The sequence below is a fragment of the Malurus melanocephalus genome, unplaced genomic scaffold (genome assembly GCF_030028575.1).
Source record: "Malurus melanocephalus ecotype Western Australia unplaced genomic scaffold, MMel_1.1 scaffold_79, whole genome shotgun sequence".
Taxonomy (NCBI): Eukaryota; Metazoa; Chordata; class Aves; order Passeriformes; family Maluridae; genus Malurus; species Malurus melanocephalus.
In genome coordinates, this window is record NW_026623311.1 from 728,192 (window position 1) to 749,059 (window position 20,868).

Below are 20,868 nucleotides of genomic sequence, written 5' to 3' on the forward strand. Positions count from 1 at the left end.
GTCTATGAATGCCTGTTGATGGCCCTGTGCCATAGCCCATGGAGTGCCTTCTAATATGTCTTATGAAAAGCCTAGAGTCATCTGGAGTGTAGTAGGGGCATTTGATGACATTTTCCTTCTCACTGGTCTGAGAATGCTTTTTAGTTCAATAGATATGCTGCACAAATCTAGAATCTTCAGATGCCTTCTGATCTGTCCACAGGCCTCCATGTGTCTTTCATTGTGCCTAAGAGTTCCTGGAGTGTCTTTGGTGCATCCCCAAGGTATCTCTTAGTGCCTATACAGAGTTCCTATTCCTAACCCAATGCATATAGCTGCAGTCACACCCAGGGGTATACGGGTGCATTCTGGTGTGCACCATGTCTTTCCAAGTGCCTTCTGATTATACCAGAAGTGTTTTTGAGGACTTCACTGAGTCATCTAATTACTTTTTAATTTCCTCTGTTCCTGTTTATGGAAGTACAGGGAGAGGTAATGGCCACTTTCAGCTATTGCTGTATATTGCTTTGTCTTCACCTGAGMGTGTTGTGATAAAAGCACTGGCCTTGAGCCTAGCCAGGTACTTGGGCACTGCTTCACTGCTCTTCTAGTCTGAGCAACAGACACCTTGATTGTGTTATAAAAGAATAAGAAAAACCAAAACAAGAGTTTGTATGCTGAAATAAACCCATTCTTTTTAAAGCAGAACAATCTTCTGATACATTTTAGGTCTTAAACAACATTTACAAAATTAAAGAGTGCCTGAAAAGGAACAGAACTGTAATAGAATTAAAAAGTTTCTATTGAGCACCCAAACCATTCAATAATCCAACAAATTCAACAATTTCAAATGAAAGACACTTCAGAGCTTGTTCAGTTCAGAAAAGCAGATTTTATTTCAATCASCAACACAGACTTACAATATTTTCAAAATATACATATCTGAAAACAAGAGACTGCATTTCATTAACCACCTTGCTGTGGTTTATCAACTGTTACAATTATACTTGGAACCAGGTGGAATTTCTGCACCATAGCCTTCCTACGAGTTGGATGCTCTCGTGTTTCATCACTGGTATAATYGTGCAATATGAAGATAACTGCCAGTACCTCAAGAAAAAGAACCCATAGAGCTTGTCTATTTATTATCACCTGGGGGCTTCAGCTATCTATGTATTTTAAATAAAGAAATGTTATTTTTAACAGGTATGGCAAATCATGAACTTCAGGGAAACTCTTTACATACATCATAGACAAATTTGACAGGCTATATACATCTTTGAAGGAAGGTTCCTGAACCAGGACTAATTCCAACAGAAGCAACATAGCAGCATTTTTGTAAGGAAAGAAGAACTCTTCTTCTAAAACCTTTCCCTTTTATGTAGATGCAGAATAAAGATTAAAATAATCAAAAGTTGCTTACATTTCCATTTTTAAAATTACGACTGCATTACCAATGTTCTTGTTTTAYCACATCCTAACAAGTGTCAGAACATGATATATATAGATATCCTAACCCATTCACTATTTATTAATTCCGCACAGAAATATTTTCTACATAAATCTGCTTAAAATATTATTTAAATACAACATCTTACTAGGAAAAAAGAATGCATCATCAGAATATTCAGCTTGCAGGTAATTTTCAATGCAATAGAACACAGTAAAGCTGCCCAAATTATGGCAAAAAACTTAGTTTTCTTACGTTGGGGGTGTATTGTGTTTGAAAAGCACATACAAACAGATTAAGAATAAATGGTGATGACTTCACGTCCACTGCCTCGGACTAGGAGAACTCTATCCAGACCTTCTGTCAGAACTTCCAGAAATTCCATGTCTGAAATACCATTTGGTCAAGGAATTTATTCAGAAGATAAACAAAATAACTAGTAATCTCTCAAAAAGTGTGACATATAATGGAAAAATAGAGTTCAACAGTTTAATCAGAGTTTTTCTGCCCTTTTCTGTCCTGTTATCTGGTTATTCAAGTAGAAATGAGGCCTAACTTGGGGGTAGTTTCTAGTTTTGCCCTACTCACCTACAAAAAAGACAAAACAACAAGTTTTAGAATTTGTTTAAAGTTAAGAAATGCTTTATATCAATAAATTCCCCCCCCCTTTAATCAAGGTTTTTTAAAACTCTCTATGTGATATTTTTTAAAGCAGACTTATRTGTACCATACTTACTAATGGTAACCCCAACAGGTAAACAGTGGCAGAATCACAAAAATCAAATTCTCAGTTTCAAGAAATATGGAATCAACAGAGTAGAGGATACAGTTTTCATCCCCTTTTCTGTTTTTAGGAGGTCCAGGCATGTTCAGGAGAACAAGCTGAGCATGCTGTGATTTATTAAGCACTACTCCGTTGAGCTTCACAGCAGTGTGCATTCTTCTCACATTTGATTGATTCCTAGTATGCAAAGAAACATCTTTAAGCATTGTTATACTACTTTTGTAATTGAATTATATGCTACTTATTTGAAATTAAAAATATGTAAAGCTATTTTCMTTGACACATGTATTTGTACACATTCACAATAAATAAGAAAATGTAATACCTTTCACAAGAACATTTAACTCTGAAATTCAAGCAGTCTAAGTAAATTGTCAGAATGCACAAATCTTTCAGTTGTCAATTATCTTTTACCAAGATGAATCAAAGCCTAGGTTTCAACAGAAATTAAAGTTCGGACAAGAACCACTAAGAATCCAGTTTACTGACATATATAAAAAAGTAACTGGAATTATACAAGGATTTCCAAATGCGGAAATTAAATGCAATGGAAAGATCACTGTATTTATGTTATATAGTAAAAGGTTTTTACTCATGCTCCTTTGGAAACATCACAAAATTCTATATGCTGATCTGAAAAAACRTTCAGAAACACCACAGGATTTTGACAAACTTACGAGCTTCTAATGTCATAAGAGTAAGGCAGTACCCAGAGAACAGAAATTGGGTCTGTCCCTTACTTTACCAACATTACCTAATATTTTTCTTGTTTCATCTACAATTACAATTGTTATAGATTTGTGCACAAGATGAAAAAACTGCTAGGGTTTAAAAAAAAAAATCCTTATTTCAATATGTCTCTTGTATGACTCAATTGTTTTTCAGAACAAAATAAAAGAGCAGTTTCCTTACAGTTCCCAAGAAACAGCTACCTATGCAAAGCTAGGCAAGGCTGGAAACGAGTCTTACGCTACAGTGTGACAAAAATATTCAAATTCTACCATAGCCCATTTATCCAGAAGATCTGCTGTCCAACAGTAGATCTTCAAAATAAATAAATAAATAATAAAAAGGCATTTGTTTTGAAATGTAGTGGCCAGTGGAAACCAGCCCTATCAATTCAATTGATTCCCTATGCCTTGCCCCCCCATCTTCCCCCTACAAGAGAATGACATTTCTAAAAATGAGTTTATCAATCCCTCCTGGGGGATTTTCTATCACGGTAGCCATCTATCCTAAGAACCAACTGTACAAAAACCATATATGGAACAAAGGAATGCTTGAAGCTCAGGTTTTTAGAAGCAGAACTGCATCTTGAGAAGACTAAACAAGAATTATGAAGAGAGGCAAGATATAACTGAGATGTATAAATACTGAAGCTGAAACACTGTTAAACTGAAAATAAAATTCAGGGTGTACATTTGTGAAGGAGTGGGCAAAAATTCAGGACTGATATAAGGGCTCATTTGTAAAATGTGAACTGAGGCTAACATCACTTATTCTTCATGCACTTGTAGAACTGAAATCATAAATAATAGAAAAAGTAAACTTCCAAAATTTTCATAAGAAGCTARATTTGTAAAGCAGACAAGATTAAGATAATGCTGAACTCTGAAAAAAAGCAGAGCAGTCAAGCGAGTTCCACTCAAGAGACGCAGTATCCCATTTTTGTGTGCTATCATGCCCAATGTATGCCAGAACTTATTTCTACGGGGCTGGTAGAAGTCAGGCAGGAACTGACTTTTGAGGAAACATGTAAGTTCCCTTTGTGAACAAATATTCCTTATTGTCCAACTAGTAGCATAATGGGAGGTTGTTTTTCCAGAATAAAAATATCTCCATCTTTTAATGAAGTTAATTAGAAAACTAAGTATTACGCTGGTGCAGAGGAGTACTGTCAATTTTTATATTCTTACAGAAACTAAAACACATGTTTTATGACTTACCTTAAATGGAAAGTTAAGAGAACATTAACAAGTCACAAAGATCAATATTTTTTCAGCGATGTGCTAAATCACAGTATATTAAACAAAAAACAAAAGAATACATGCATTGCAAATTATGACATAGAAACATGCATACAAGGTACAAGATCACAAAAGCCAGAGAACCTAGCCTATGTTGCTTAAGCGAAGTGAAACTTAGACTTACAGATTTCCCCATTCTCTATGTGAAAGGAAAGCAAATGCATTGAAAAAAAAATTCTGCCATCAGATACATTTTAAAGTCAACAATATTAATATACTGTACAGGCACACCAAGTTTGAACTGTAATTTCTACCCCAACTATACATAGTAGTATTAAAATATCTGAAATCAGTGTCTTACACAATTCTAAAGTAGCAATAAGAAATAATTCAAAGATATTACTTTTTAAAAATCCCTAATAATTAGAGTATAATGAAGCCCAGGACAATGCTTTAGAGCACGAGTATGATAATTTTTTTGAATGTGCAGAAGGCAAACTGTTTCTAAAGAGCTCAAAGCAAATCCACAAAACAACTTAGGGTTTAAGGTACTGTTTTTAAACATGGTTTTTAACTGCATTGTTTTAAAGTTCTAGATTTAAGATGTACTTCYTTTAGATATTAAGATTTCCCTAGACATCCACAATTTTGCTTTGGACATATGCAGAAAATAATTTAAGTTACACTTCTAAATACATTCTTCCAGAACTCAGAAAAGATGTATGTGTGTGCTTAAAATCACAACATGAGGAAACAAACAGGCTGATTTCCTTTTGTCATTGTTTTTGTTTCTACTACATTGGTTTGACGCCAGGAGTACATGTTATCTATTTAAGAAAAAGGCATTAAGGAATATTTAAACCAGAAATACATATCACAGCACAACATATATATTTACACTAATTTTATATTGCTTTAATTYACAGGATGAGGGCTAAATGTCCATTAAAAAAACCAATCAAACAAAAAAATCCAACMCAATCACTCTCTCATCCCAATGAAACACCCTCCACACGCAAAAAACACGCACCCAAAATCAAAAACATAAGCTAAATGTCTTGAAAAACTATCTGCTTCTTTGGTACTCCCTCWAATAACAAACACAGTAAATATACAGGGACATATACACTAATTTGTCACCTACAGGGGGGAAAAAAATAGAAATTACCATCATTAAGTCTTAAACATATATGTTTTCTGATACAATCCAGAAGTTGAGTTTAGAGCTTGGAGTCTGTCATTTTTAAATTTCACTCATGACATTCTTGTGAATGACTCTTGACAGTCATTCCACCCAAGGCCATGCTATTCTTATAAGAATGCTATTTAAGTGAAGTGCATGAAAAGATTTTTGTATTCAATTTTAAATAAAGCAGTATTTCTTAAAAAAAACAAAATCCAGATAAAACAACCAAATAGAACCCCCGCCCCCATTAAGATACACACAATGAAATAGAAAGCTCCAAATACCATACGCATACTTACGGCTTCATGTTGAAAATATCTTTAAAGCCAGACACATTCGAATCCTTGTTTTTATGCTTTTCCGCTACAAACTTTTCTTTAGTCCAGGTCATTTGCACTTTCTCTGACACAGCAGTAGCCACACTTGCTTCGACTGCTGAAGCAGAGTGTGAGGCAGTGTTTCTATCATGGATCAGCTGGGCCTGGCCACAAAACAAATAATCACCCCAAGATTCAGCCAAAAGCAGCATTTTTAAATTACACGTAATTCAAATTTTGAAAAGGAATTTCACAGCAGCAGAAACAAAGAAGCTAAAGTAAAATGCACCCTAATTTGTGAACAAATACAAGACTATTGTGACTTCAGCATGAAGTGTAACTGCTTGTAAATACTGTATAAACAAGTACTTACTTGTTTATATTTACAAGACTACATCTTACCTGGAATACTACGTTTTGTAATGAACTAAAGTGAAGTTGAATTCCATCAGAGGGTCCTTCATTAATATCAGTGTGTATGGCCACTGAAAACTTGAAAGCCAGTACTTTCACTGTTTACCAGTTACATTGTTTTCTCAGATACTGTTGTAAACATTGTCCATTTCACGTGCCATTAGCTGAACTATCACATGACTCATGAAACCAGTATGGGACTAGCTGAATTGAAAGCTAGCTGTAGATTTAGATTATTAGGTTAGATTATTAATGCCAGCAAGAGCATATTAAAAATGAGCAAGAGCATAAACAAATCCAGCCAACCTAACCATAAAGTAGTCTTCTCTACCCTTTTAACAGTAAAAACTCWGATCAAGAACACAAAAGTGCATATGCATGTGGGAACAACATTGTGTTTTCCGTTTTCCATCCCCCTTGCTTCTTTTGAGGAAAAAAAGATTACATATTTAACACATTATTTATTACTTTCCTTCACAATCATTTGTCCATAGGCTTCTCTATTTCCATCAAATGCAACACAAATACAGTATCTTACACTCTAAAAATTAAAAGTGAATTGGTATTTAGGGACAGGATTATTTTTGTGCATTGGATTTTTCTGTTTTGGAGGTGGAATTCCTTTTKCCTGTGATTGTTTGTTGGTTTGTTTGCTTTTTGTTTAAGATATTTAACAGTTCTGAAAGCTATTCAGACTTGGTAAATCATGAGTTGAAGCTCTTATTCCRTTTGGAAACCTCAATTACTCTCATATTAGACACAGCCATGGTCCTTCCATGTATCTGGAAGGAATTAATTGAGAAAAAAATTAAGAATTTCATGCAGGTCAATAAAAAGCATGAATAAAACCCAAACAGATGAAAATACTACTTTTACTCTCAGAAAAGCAATTCCTCTAGTGGTTCACAAACTGTAATTGCAGGTGGTCGTAAATGGCTTTGGACTTCTGTATAGTCTCTAAATTATTTCCTAGTCCCTATCTTTCAGGATTTCCAAATTCTAGAGTTCAGTTCTGAGGTTCACATAAATATCTTTAAATCTGATGGTTTTCCTATGCTCACAGGTGATTAAATGATGAATCAAGACCACAAATCAGAAGTTACTGAGAATACAGTTCTATCATGAGAATGAAAAAGCTAACAAATATAAGCCAATATTGTAAATACCATGCAGCAGTATCCAATGAACTAAATTTCGAAGTAAAAACTGGAAGACCAGTTCAGTATAACTGTRTTTTAATGGAAGAAAATTTGCCATTTTTAGAAAGACAGTGAGACCAATTCTAGTGAGAAATTCTAGACCTATAATACATGTTTATAAAAATGTAAAGACAACAAAAGCAGCTATTACTGCTAAAATAGCTGTTAGCGCTATTTTAATATCAAATTCAATATTTTAATATCAAATTCAATCAAATATGAAACACAACAGATTGCTTTCATAATTCATGAATGGGAACACAAACGTATACAGCACTTCTACAAACTAGGCTACATATTTTAGATATGAGCAACACTTCAAGTGCACACTGAAATAATCATCAGTCCATTTCTATGTAGAATGCAGTAATGACACATTTGGGTTAATAATGGCTTGCAAAAAAGCATGAAAATTTCCTTAAAAGACCTAGTATATCAATACGATCTCTGAGAATCTTCAGTCCTTCAAAAGAGGAACTAAAAAGGAAGTCAATGGTTTGTGAAAGCATGTTTGTGAAGTATGTTTCTTCATGTAACACTCTGCTTCTGGCTCTTAAGAAAACAGGCACTCTCAGAAATGTGTTTCTTTTATGGAAAGTAAGTGTGAGAAAGAGAATACGGTTCATGTCACAGAAGCATCATCAACGACAAGAAATACAGGGTAAGATAATGGATTTAGAAAAATTGATTAAACACTACTCCATAACAATGAATGATTAAGTTGTTCATGTGTGGTTCAGTTTGCAATAGTGGCACTTCAAGTGTTGCAATGGGAAAACATGTCTAGTCAGCACTGTGTCCAACTACCTCTTCCTCTTGATAATCATTAGTCAGCAGTGCCTGAGCATCTTGGACAATGGACAATGGACTGGAGTAGCTCTGTCTTCTAACTGAGCCTCGAGACTCATCGGTGATGCTCTGAATCTGGGATAAAAAGGTTACCAATGACAAAAAAAAGTCTACAGAATAAAGCAGATATCACACTATTCTTCATTTAAATAGATGAGATGTGGTATCAGCTTATAAGGCTCTTTTTAAAATGTTTAGTAGTTAGTTATGAATTCCCTTTACAACCATCTGTGAAAACATGAAGCCAATTAAGTCCTTCAGCCTCTATGGGAAGCTCAAATATTAACTTGTTTGTGAGGGTCACATCCATTCATATATTCAGGGGAATTTTTTTGCTCAATTACAATCAAAACCATGAAAAAAAATGAAGTATGTGAGAAAGCTTCTTTCCAACTCTAAAAACCTGTAAATCTAATGATTCACACACTATAATTGTGCACCTCACCTGCATGCACCCAAATTTCTGACAATCTCACCTAACAGCACAATCCAACACAATTTGGTGGTGGAAGGATTACCTTCTCACAGGTCTCATTATCACTGCCTGGCCCAAGAGTCTTCAGTGAGAATTAACCAGAGAAAGAAGCCAACCACCAAAAATGGAAGCAAGGAAGTAAATTAAGCTCTACATTTTCTTTCCCCTTTGTAGCACTGTTGTCAAAGTCAACTAAATAAATGTTTGCCAGTTACACCTAATTGCCTATCTTATGCTTKGCAGGCACATGCTATATTTACACTTGGATAGAAGCAAATGGACCAAGTTTTTCAAAAAAGTAAACAAAAGTCTGATGAGTCCTCAATCCCCAGTTCTACAAGAAAACCCGGAGACAAGATCAAATCAGTTCTATTTTTAAAAAGTGACAGAAGAAGGGAGAGTGAGGGTGATGAAAGAATGCCTATGAAACAGCAAAAGAACAGAAGCACAGAAGTACAAAACCAAATGGAATACCAGATTGTATTTGAATGCCTGCAGACAGAGCATAAAAAAAAGCACTGCTAATTTGAACTTGTGAACTAATAAAAGAATTATTTTGGAGGTGAACACAAAAATCAAAGGAATGGCTCAGCTCATTTAACAAAAGATTAAGAATGGGCCTGGCACACTGCGTGGATATACTTGACTTGTAGCTCAAGAGGAAGTGAAGATATAAATAAACCACTTGTTATGAAAATACAAAAGAACAGCATAGATTTAGATATCCTAATCAGAAACAACAGATGGATATGACTTTTGTCCTTGGAGAAGGCAATAAGTACCAGAGGTTCTTGGAATTATCAAGGATTTTACTTCAGGCTTTGAAATAAATTCAATGGTATTTTGAATGTCTCAGATTTTACCCTGCCTGAAAAGAAGGTGATGCCTTAGGATTTTTAGCTTCTATATTTTCACATATCTATATTCTTGCAATTCTCTAGTGTACTGTGCTAAGCTACTGTTCTCCCATTTTTAGACATAACAATTTCCCTCYAGGTCCAAAATTCAAGGACAACTTACTGCCTCGGAGCTGCAAAATATGTAAACAACTGTGAATTGGGGGGAGCTAGCATGGGGTGATTGACATTAACAYCTGAAGGTGTAATTGGAGAACAGGGCCTCAATATGTTARTAAGATAGAACTTATAAAAGGTGAAGATCTCGTGACTCAGTGTCCATTTTGGGTGTAGTCTTATGAGGAGGCTTTTGTTTGTCTTGAATATACCAGTAGGCCTTCATTAAATTTATCTGCTTTTTATTCTTCTAACTTTGTCTGGCCTCTGTTTCAGGTAAGCTGTGTTTCAGGCATCAAAGGAACAAACCAAGCCACAATGGTGATGGTAAAGTTCAGATAAAAGTGAGTAATAAAGAAAGAAAATTATATGGAGGGAATAGAAAATAAAAACTTCCAAGCAAACAATATTCTGAAAAATAGTCCAGATTCCAACCAGTTCAGAGCTGAGGAGAAATTATTTCATCTCCTTTGCAATTTATGTGCTATGGACTACAGAGCACTAGCTCATAATACTCATCTAGAAGTTAAATCCTCTGAAGTTTACAATAGATAAATCCCTCAAACTCTACTGGAAAAATACTACTGTTCAATAAAGAAACAGTAAGACTGAATAAGATGTACAGAAAAGCTTGGTTTTCTACTGGAAAGATGAATAGGCAGGCTGAAATTGAAAAAAAACTACCATGACATGGATAAGAAAGAGAACTTCCAGCAGCACATCATTGTAACAATAGCAGGCATCTTTAGGAACCCTAAAAAAAATCCTGTGAGGCGGAAAAATTAGTGGAGAGAAGAGGAAAAATAAAAGGAAAAAACCCCATTAAAAACCCGAACTGCTTGGACTTGTTGGATTWACACCAAAAAAGAAAACCACAAGAGAAAAAATCTAGCTGTTTTACAAATAATCAATTAAACACAGTAGAGTTCTCTTATTTGCCATGGGACRGAAATAATTTTATGTGTTGGCAAAGTCAGAGCATTCACTTTCTTCTACATCACTAAAAAGTCTTGATAATTATAAATGAGTTAGCAGAATAGATGAAGGGGTAGAAGCACAAGCCTAAAGGAAAGTACTTAAAAGTTACAAATATTCATAGAAATACAGTTGAATGAAGTTTGTCACTACAACGTGTAAAATAGAAAGRATAGGGGGGTAGCAAACACAGCACTTCCATCTTGATATTGTAGGATTGTTGGCCTAATTTTGGCTTCATAAAGAAATTAGTTGATTCATAAAACATTCAAAATAATGCAGAAACTAAAAAACGGTCAGTGTGATTTGAACAAATTTGCATTATATTGTGTAATATGATGTATTTGTAAGTCATATCAGGAGTGAATGCGAGAGTTAGGGTTCTCTAGCATGGAGAAAAGGAGGCTTAGGAAGGACTTTCTCACTCTACTCAAATACCTGGAAGACAGTCATAGTGAGGTGGGGGTTGGTCTCTTTTCCCCAGTAACAAATCACCAGAGAAATGGCCTCAAGGAGTACAAGAGGATGTTTAGATTGGACATTAGGAAAAACTTCTTCATGGATAGGATTACCAAGCATTTGAATGGGCAGTTCAGGGAGGTGGTTGAGGTCCCTAGAGTTATTTAAACAACATGCAGATATGGCACTTAGGGACATGGTTTAGTGGTGGACTTGGCAGTGTTAGGTTAGTGGTTCAACTTGACTTAAAGGTGTTTTTCAACCTAAATGATTCTATAATCCTAAAACCAAATCACAATCAAAGCTAATTAGTCCACTTGGATAATCATGAACCTTAGCTACTGATGTCAAGTTTGGAAAGGCTCTGAATATATTCCACACTGATGCTCAAATGTTTTGCTAATTAACATTTGCACTCAAGAAGACCGGGAAAACTCTTAAAATCTGTTTAAATAAAAAATTCTTTCCTCACATTACTTTAACCTTGCAAGTAAAACTGGTTGTAGAGAAATACAGAATGCAGTTGTGAAAGTTTTTGACTAGTTAGAAACGGATTAGAAACCATAGCCAAAATATAGTATTTTCAGATTTTTTTATGGAACATCTTGTCAAGCCAAAGTTCCTACCTCCCTTTCCCTTTCATTCTTTGATAGTTGCATCTGTTTTAGCATCTGAGATCGCTGTTCCATCATAAGTGTCTTCTCATACGTGAATGCAGAAATATCATTTTCAAACTGCAAAAGAAATTGGCATTAGAAACACCAGAAGAACAGTACTACTTGGAACAATAACATTCAGACAGTGTCTCTGTCACAGCTGTATCCATTCAGTGGTCCTGGATGTATTTATAGCATTAGAGTTATCCTAGGCATATAATTGATCAATCACTTCTGTCCTCATTCTCAAAAGTTAATCTTCAACCAGCAATTTCATACAGTGAACTATCCTACTGTAGCAATATTATTGTGGTTTTACCTGAATTTTAGGTACTTGAAACAGACTTTCCACTATTCTATTCCAACTAGGCTGCAGAAGCGAGAGCTGAAAGCACTTGAAGCACTGGGTCTGCATTGCTGCCACCTGAGCATGTGTGTACACTTATTTCCTTAAAAACTCCCCAGAGGCACAAATAACATATTATCCTTTCATCAGTGAGAAATGTTCACAAACAGAAGCCACTAAGAAGAAATTCTGGCACATATTCTCACAYTGAATCAAAATTAAATACAACATAAAAACCTATAGCAGTCACCTGTCTTGTCACTTACTTGCAATGTATCTMTCTCTTATCCTCTGGAAGATTCTTGGAATTCAATATTACCCACAGAAAAAAATAATAAATTGTATTTCTGTAGTGGTTTAACCCCAGCCAGCAACCAAGGCCCACGCAGGCTCTCGCTCACACCCCCACAAGTGGATTTGGGARAGAATCAGAAGGATAAAAACTAGAGAATTCATGGGTTGAGGTAAAGACAGTTTAATAGGAAAAGCAAAAACTGTGCACACAAACAAAGCAAAACAAGGAATTAATTCACTGCTTCCCATGGGCAGCACTCATCATGCATAAAGGTTACTTTGAAAGACAGACAGCATAATTCCAAACATTCCCCTGTCCCTCTCTTTTCTCCCCAYCTTATATACTGAGCATGATGTCATATGGTCTGGAATATTCCTTTGATCAGTTTGGGTCACGTGTCTCAGCTGTGTCTCCTCCCAACCTCCCCCAACTTCCTTGCCAGTGTGGCAGTACGAAAAGCAGAAAAGATCTTGTAAGCCCTGCTCAGCAATAACAAAAACCTCTCTATATTACCAACCCTGTGTTCAGCACAAATCCAAAACATAGGCCCATACCTGCCCCTGGGGAARAAAATTACTCCAGCTAAAACCAGCATAACTTTCTTTACTGCCTTCTGCTCAAAACTCAACCAAGGCTGAGCCTTTTTAGGCACTCTGTGTTTTTTCAACTGCACATGCCACAGTATTTCAGACTACCATATTTAGTACCCTAAGCAAAGAACAGTAAATCTTTCATGAGTAATTATTTTGTTAAGTAATTAAAAGGATTCTTTAAATGATTTATTAGCATGATAAATCTTTTAAATATGTTCTGGTTATTCTAGAAACTAGTGAGGTTTTTTCTCTTGAGTCTTACTTTGAACATTATGCTAGTCACATTTTAGCACTGGATATTAAGTCCTGAGTTGCCAAAAAAGTGGGCTTAGACAGAGTATGGCTTTAATCCTTTCTCTTAAACTGTTTAYGATCCATATTTGAAAAAGGAAAAAAGTTACAAAATTTGTTTTGTCACTATCTTGACTTGTGAAACACCAGCTATACTATCTTGCTGTTCAGTGCTGGCTAAGGCTGGCAATGCCAAAACAACCGACCAAATCGCTTTTGAGCCTAGGGAATACTTATTCCAGAGAAGTATTCTTACAGAAGACGGAGACATGGACAAGTTCATCCTGTCTCATACCATATGTTACAGCTTATTMGATTAAGCATGTTCAATCTCCCATTTCACTACCTCCTAGAAATTCAAGCTTTTTCCTTCCTGAATGAACCATCTCTATGGACTAGTCCTCATAAATAAAGTAAATATTAACACAACAAACATCTCAAACTTAGTTGGCAAACCCATGAAATTCACCACTGCATACACTAGCATTGTAATACRCTAAGATAATGATGCTTAACTTTTTGTTCTTTGTAGGACTGCAATCTTTCAATTTCTGTATTTTGGCTCATATAGCTTCATTTGAAAAGAGAACTATTTTCCCAAGTTTAGTCCCAGCTGCACCTTAAAAATACATAGTAACAAACCATTTCAACAACTTCCACTTGAGCATTCAGTCTAAGATGGTATAAAAACATCTGAAGATCCTTCTTCATTTGAATGCTATTATCATCCATTTGAGCGACGGTGAAGATACGCATTTTACATTTTCTCCAAACCTGCCAAAAAGATCCATTATAACAATTTGTAACATGGTGGTTACTCTTACCATGCATAATTTTAACAAGGTAAAGGAGCATTTTATTAGATATGCTTAGAACCCCCCAGTACTAGAAAATTAAATCCCAGCCATTTTCTGTTGCCCTTGCCTTGTGCTGTCGAAGGAGAAAAGGCAGCAACATCAGCATACCACCATCATGAACAATCCACCACACATCTATGTTTCCTTCAGTAAAACGTTCTTGATTTGTTGGAAACAGGTCAATGTTTTTAGCCACCAAAAGCGCTTGCTGAGCTGCGGTTGTTTCCCGTACAGTATCTGTAAAGGAAAATAAGACGTTTAATCAATAATGACTAGTTTTCATTCACAGATTTTGCTTTTATTTTAAATTCAAAAATTTAAACCCTACCAGATTCTGCTGAGGCAAAAGAGAAATATCCTGAGTGTCTTGGTTCYGACCAGGACAAGGTTAATTATTGCAGTAGCAAGGAGGGGTATGGCTAGGACCTGGAGGTTATYCTASACTTCATGCCATTGCMAGAGGCAGGGGGGAGTCTCTTTCAAAGAGAAGGGGCTCCTTCTGGTGGAATAAGCATGGTGCTGGTTCCAAGCCAGAGGGAGTGGTTGTGTGGCACCAGCTCCAAGGCAGAGGTGGGAGGCTGGAGTGTCACAGCTGCGATTGGTAGAGCTTTATGGTGAACATTTTTGCATGTAAATCTGTTGTGCRTTAAGGTTTCTCCTTTTGTTTCCTTTCTTGGGGAATTTTCTTTCCMATTTTGTTGCTGGGATACACTTATTGCCAAGTCATTCTTTTGATGGYTGGATGACTGGAGAAGACAAAAGAACCTACTCCCTACCCCAAAGGGTCTCCCTGGGCACTTCTCCTGCCTGGCAGTTTTTTTTTTCCTTTCTTTGGAGAGAGGGAAGTTCTCACGAGAGTTTTGCCCTCAGGGAGGGCGTGTGTGTGGGCGGGGAAGGAACTTCACTTCCTATCCTGCCTGGCTTGGGGGAGGACAGTGGACCTGATACTGCAGAACCCAGCATCTGGTCATTGGTTTCTGTTTGCTGCACTGTGGTCTTCTTCCCCCCACTCCGTGCCTTGCCGGGGACCCCTGGGATTCTGGCTGCAGTGGTCGAGTTCTGCTGCATCCCATCTACAGCTGTGGGATTCTGCTCGTCTTTTTGCCCATCTAGCCATTCTGAGGGAGCATCTGGTTCTGATGTCCACAGGGARCATCAGGATCAGCGTTTTCCCCTGTGAGATTGTAGGGGAACCTTTTCTCCATCCATCTCTGCCGGTTTGTGCCCATCCTTGGCCACGTGGGAAATCTGAACCGAGCCGGGACCCGCGCCACAGCGCYTCCTACAGCTGCCAGGAAATCATCACAYATGGCTGCCCGGCCAGGAGCCAACAGCGCCCCTGCTGACTGCGACTGTAACTGCACCAAAGGGGAGGGTGTGTCTATGTGTGAAGCTGYCACTGGGTTTGTGGCTGGGTTGGYTGTTGCTATCGTTGTTGCTACTTGTTTCATCTTGTTATACATATTAGTAAAAACTGTTACTCCCTTTTACCCATATTCTTGCCTGAAAGCCTGTGATTTTCAAAGCTATAATAATTTGGAGGGAAGGGASGTCATATCCACCATTCCAAGGGAGGTCCCTGCCTTCATTGGCAAACACCTGTCTTTCAAACCAAGACAAAATCATTCTCAATTTTTGTTATTAACATTGTTGTTGTTTCCAGGAAATTGTTCTTAACCTGTGATCCTTAACTTTTCTGCCTCCAGTTCTTTCCAACCAGCCACAGGAAAGACGGAAAGTGAGTGAGAGGAAGCATGGTTTGGAGTACCATTCCTAAAACACAATAGTCTTTATTTGGTGTCTGAGGTGAGGCACGATGGGTTGCGATAACAACAGACTGCCCAGAGCAGGCTGGAAACAAATTTGATCTAGGCATTTGTTGGTTTAGGTATGGAACCACTGGTCACAATGTTGCTTGGTCTGTTCAYATGGGAGTGGTATTTAATCCTGTATATGGTCCCCATGGTATTTTTCAGAGTAGGGAGAGGGATCAGGATTTCTTTGTTGATTTACTGTGGGATGTCAGTTTATGACATGATAGCATCAAGGGCAATGATGGTCCTTTGGGATGTATATTGAGTGTTGCTCTYTTACGTCAGGCACCACCTTTGTGAGTTTATTAATAAGCATACACACTCTGTGGGGGGAACAGGGAAGGATGACTTTCCCCAGCTTTTCACCCCCTTTTCCTGGTGTTTTCCACCCCCTTCAGCCCATTACATTTTGAGAATTCTCAATTCCATCTGGATGTTAAGGAAATAATATTCTTGGCGCTAAGGCTGCCAGGTCTCCTCAGTCTACACCATGTTTAGAGTGAAGGCAGTTTCTAGGGAGGTTATTCAGAGATCTGCCCCAAGATGTATAGTCATGAGTGACATGGAAGGTGGGAGAAAATGGACCATCTTTTGAAGGATTGTTCTGCTCCAATGGTTTGGATCTTCACCCCTGAACAACTATTGGACCCTGGTAAAGTGACAGCATACTTAAAAGAAAAATGCTGTGGCAATTCCAGGGAGGTGGGAAATTTTGCAACGTGCTGGGTCTGGCTACTATTTATTGGACATTCCTCAATCCTAGACAGCAGTCTCAGGGGGAAGAGGAGGAAACCATACCTATAGGCCCTGTGACCAAACTGTAGCTGAACCAGTAGCAGACCCCTTTATATAGAAAAAGAAATCCAAGACAAAATCAGCTCACTTAGTGAGGGACGAAGAGGAAGCAGGGCCCTCACAACAGGAGGAACAGGCAAGGCCAAAGGTAACTACTCAATCCCTATCTCCTGGTGAGCTGTAAGATATGCAAAAAAAAATTCAGCCAAACAGCTGGGTGAGCCCCTAGTGACTTAACTGCTCTGATGTTGGGATATTGCTGCCCATGATATGAAAATAGATGGTAGTGATGCCAAGCAACTGGGGTCCCTGACTTGGGATGTAAGCATTGTCAAGGTGATTGGGAAGAAGACAGTAACACTCAGCCTCTGGAGGCAACTTCTGTCAAGCATGAAGGAAAGGTCAAGGATGACCTAGCAGTGCACCCAAGCAGGTGGAATGCTACGGAGAAAGGTATCCAATACTTGGGAGAATTAACTATGCTGAAGGTAATTTATAGGGATTCAAATAACAAGCAGACACTGTAGATCCATTGTACGCGATTCACATGTCAAAAGTGTGTACAGAGTGTGCGTTAACTSTCATTCAATGAGCCTTCACCAATTGGCATTGGTATCAATGAAAGGAGAGCAAACAGTGCTTCAGATGACTATGTGACTCCAGCAATATGAAAACCATCTTTTTTCCTCCCTAATGATCTGGGTCTCAGCTGTCTAAACCTGCAGACAGATTCGAAAGGCTCAAGCAAATTAGAGAGGAGATGTCCCATGGACCAGAGTCACTGCTATAAGAAGCAAGACGGCACAGGAAAAGGATGAGGCTCCAGAACACTAGCAATACATTGATTACATCACCTTGTGGGGCAACACAACAGAGGAAGTTTTTGAGAAAACAAGAAGATAATCCAAATCATCCTGGAYGCCAGTTTTGACATAAAGCAAAGTAAGTTCAAGGAACCTACCCAGGAAATTCAGATTTTAGGAGCAAAATGGCAAAATGAGCATCCTCAGATTGCCATGGATGTGGTCAACAAAACAGCAGCTATGTCCTCACCAGCCAGCAAGAAGGAAGGACAGGCTTTCCCAGGCAGTGTGGGTTTTTGAAGATGCATATTCCAGAATACAGTCAGATCACAAGTTTTTCTATCATATGACATGAGAAGAAGACTGATTTTAGGTGCAGTCCTGAACAACAGAAGCCTTTGAACAAATTAAACAGAATGCTGCAGTTCATGCAATAGCCCTTGAGCCAGTCAGGACAGGACAAGATGTAAAAAAAATGGGCTCTACAATGCAGCTGGGGAGAACAGTTCTTCCTGGAGTTTTTCACAGACAGTACCTAGGGAGACTCAACAATGATTCCTGAGGTTCAGGAATCAGGGATATAAAGTATCTGAGGCCTGTTATACACCTACTGAAAAAGGGATGCTAGCACTGTAACTGGATATTATAAAGGGGTTAAAGCTTCTTCAGAAATGATTGGCATCGAAGCACAGCTCCTCCTCTTCCTCCTGCTTGCCAGTGCTGGACTGGATGTTCAAAGGGAAAATCCCTTCCACACATCATGCCACTGATGCTACGTGGAGTAGGTGGATCATGCTGATCCCTCAATGAGCTTGAACAGGAAAGCMCGATTACCCAGGGATCTTGGAAGAAGTCATAATAAACTAGCCCAAAGGTAAAAATTGCATATGAACATCAGAGGAGGAAAAGGTGACACATGCTGACGAGGTCCCACCATATAATCAGCTACTTGAAAATGAAAAGTGTTACACTCTCTGAACTCTCAGAACAGATAGTTCCTGTCTTATTCTAGGGATACACAGAAAATGGAAAGCTGCTGTATGGAGTCCTATGTGGTGAGTAGCAGAAGTTATTGAGGGACAATATGGATCAAATCAGGTTGCAGAGCTGAAAGCTGTCCAGCTGCCTYTAAGTATTCTGAATGAAAGAAATGGTCAGCTCTCTAGCTGTACACTGACTCATGGATGTTAGTAAATGCTCTGTGGGGGTGGCTAGAACTACACAAGAAACCTATTAGCAGCACAGAGGTAAAATCCACCTGGGCTGCTACATTGTGGCAAGACAYCACTCACTGACTGGGCAGAGAAGTCCACACACCCGAAAGTCAGGCTATTGAAGACCATTGCAACAATGGAGAAGTGCACTGGGCTGCCAAGAATGAAGTCTCTGGACTGGCAACACGCGCTGAATTATTTCTGGCTCAGTGGACCCATGATATCTTAGTTCATCAGGGAAGAGATACAACATACTGGTGGACTTGTGATTGATAAGTGGACTTAACCGTAGACAATAAGTATGGACTACTCCAGATGCACCAATTGTGAGCTCCTGATGCAGCTTGCAACCAGCCCTCCTGCCCTGGAAGTCATCCAGGACAGAGAGAACCAACAGTCATGGATTAAAYGAACTCAAGAGACATCTTGGARGAACGGGTATTGACTGTGGAAATTATACTTGTACTTGCGTATATATACATTATATATATTAGCTGGAAGGTGTAGGATTTGGGCATGAYATAAATGGTATAGAATAAGGGATGGATAATGTCCTGGTTCTGGCCAGGACAGGGTTAATTTTTGGAACAGTGAGGAGGGCGCATGGCTAGGACCCAGAGGTTATTCTATACCACCTCAGGTCATTTCCAGGGGCAGGGGTAAGGGAGTCTCTTCCAAGGAGAAGGGTTCCTTCTGGTTGAGTAAGTATGGTGTCAGTTCCAAGCCCAGAAGGAATGGCCAGGTGGTGCTGGTTCMAAGCCAGATGGAGAGTGGTTGGGGTGACATGGCTGCAGCTGGGTCAAGCTGCTGGACATTTTTGCACTTGCATCATTCTCCTTTTTGTATAATTTTTGTTATTAACATTGGTGCTCTTACTGATCATTTTCTTGTCTCATTGCTGTTAGCAGTGAATTGTTATCTCAACCTGTGATTTTTATCTTTTATGCCTCCAATTTTTCTCTCCAACCCAGCCCAAGGAAGGGGGGARGAAAAAGAGGGGCAAGCAAGTAGCAGTGTGGTTTGGAAAGTCTCAATGGGAGCACTAATTGCTGAGCAGCATTCCTAAACCATGACATTGATTTTAGTGCTCAGAAGAAGAAAAAGCAAAGCTATGGTTGAAGAGGGCTGAGAAAACCCACTCCAGATGAAATCAGATATGGAGAAATATTAAATTGTCCACCAAATACTCAGTAGCACATTTCCTCCACACAGCAAAARCCATTAGTTACACAGTTGAATTACAAATGCAAATGAGAAAGTCAATAAACACATACCTACAAAATTTTTCCATGAGAAACGATTTTCTGTCTGCTTCCACGACTGTGGCCATGCCATCAGGACCGTGTTGTGCTTCATCCCTCCTAGACCAGCTGACTGAATCAAATAGGATATTCCATCTCTGAAGTTAGGAGACACCACAATCTGGCAAAATCCTTTAGTCTTTTCTACTCCCATTAATGCCTTAACATTCTGCAATAGGAAAATAACACATGGGAAATAMAATCATAAATGTTGATAATTAACACCAGAAGGAGTAACAGCACTAAATAATAGCAAAACTTTATCAACAATAYATAACCAACATGAAGAAATCATTAACTTCAAAAGAGATTTTATGAAATTTCTATACTCATGAATAATCTTGATGATTTTATGAAAACTAGAGCCCAAATTGCTACCACCYCAAAAGACATCACACACAGGTTTTTTTTCATTATTTTAATTATTCGGCCTTTTATGTCCAAAGAAGAATGAACAAGACATGAGTGAAAACACACAGATAAACACTGCTTCAAGTTAAAACCATTGACTGACAAAGTAACATATGGTTCGAACGATCAGTCCTTTCTTTTGGAATTGGAAAAGTTTTGAAGGGTGATGCCAAGTTGAAGAAGAAGAGGCTGTCAAAGTTCCTTAAACAACTTCGACATTAAGAGGCTAATTATGTATCAGCTCCCAACATGGAAAAACAGATGTGCAGGAGACAATTGGAAACACTGTCCAAATAACAACAAGATAAACAGACCAAACCCTTTAATTTCAACATGGCTCTCCTTCATTTAAACTAACAAATATGAAGATAAATAACCAGGTAATTTAAAAGAAGCATTCAAAACAGTGTCAACCTTGATTAGGG

At 38.1% G+C, this 20,868-nt stretch overlaps 1 protein-coding gene across 3 annotated transcripts in view; it reads right to left on the reverse strand.

Moving 5' to 3' along the window:
- Positions 1-826: 826 nt before the first annotated feature.
- Positions 827-20,868, reverse strand: part of LOC130574306 (solute carrier family 12 member 7-like) — a 63,870-nt gene continuing 43,828 nt past the window's right edge. For 2 of the 3 annotated variants that reach the window (XM_057367462.1, XM_057367461.1), the window contains 8 exons: positions 20,006-20,201; positions 14,173-14,342; positions 13,891-14,022; positions 11,694-11,801; positions 8,104-8,220; positions 5,666-5,847; positions 2,257-2,390; positions 827-1,816 (listed from right to left, as the gene is read on the reverse strand). In XM_057367462.1, the coding sequence (XP_057223445.1) occupies positions 1,725-1,816; positions 2,257-2,390; positions 5,666-5,847; positions 8,104-8,220; positions 11,694-11,801; positions 13,891-14,022; positions 14,173-14,342; positions 20,006-20,201 (1,131 nt within the window). In that variant the 3' untranslated portion in view covers positions 827-1,724. The remainder of the gene's footprint in view (positions 1,817-2,256; positions 2,391-5,665; positions 5,848-8,103; positions 8,221-11,693; positions 11,802-13,890; positions 14,023-14,172; positions 14,343-20,005; positions 20,202-20,868) is intronic. The other variant, XM_057367463.1, reaches the window with a different exon arrangement.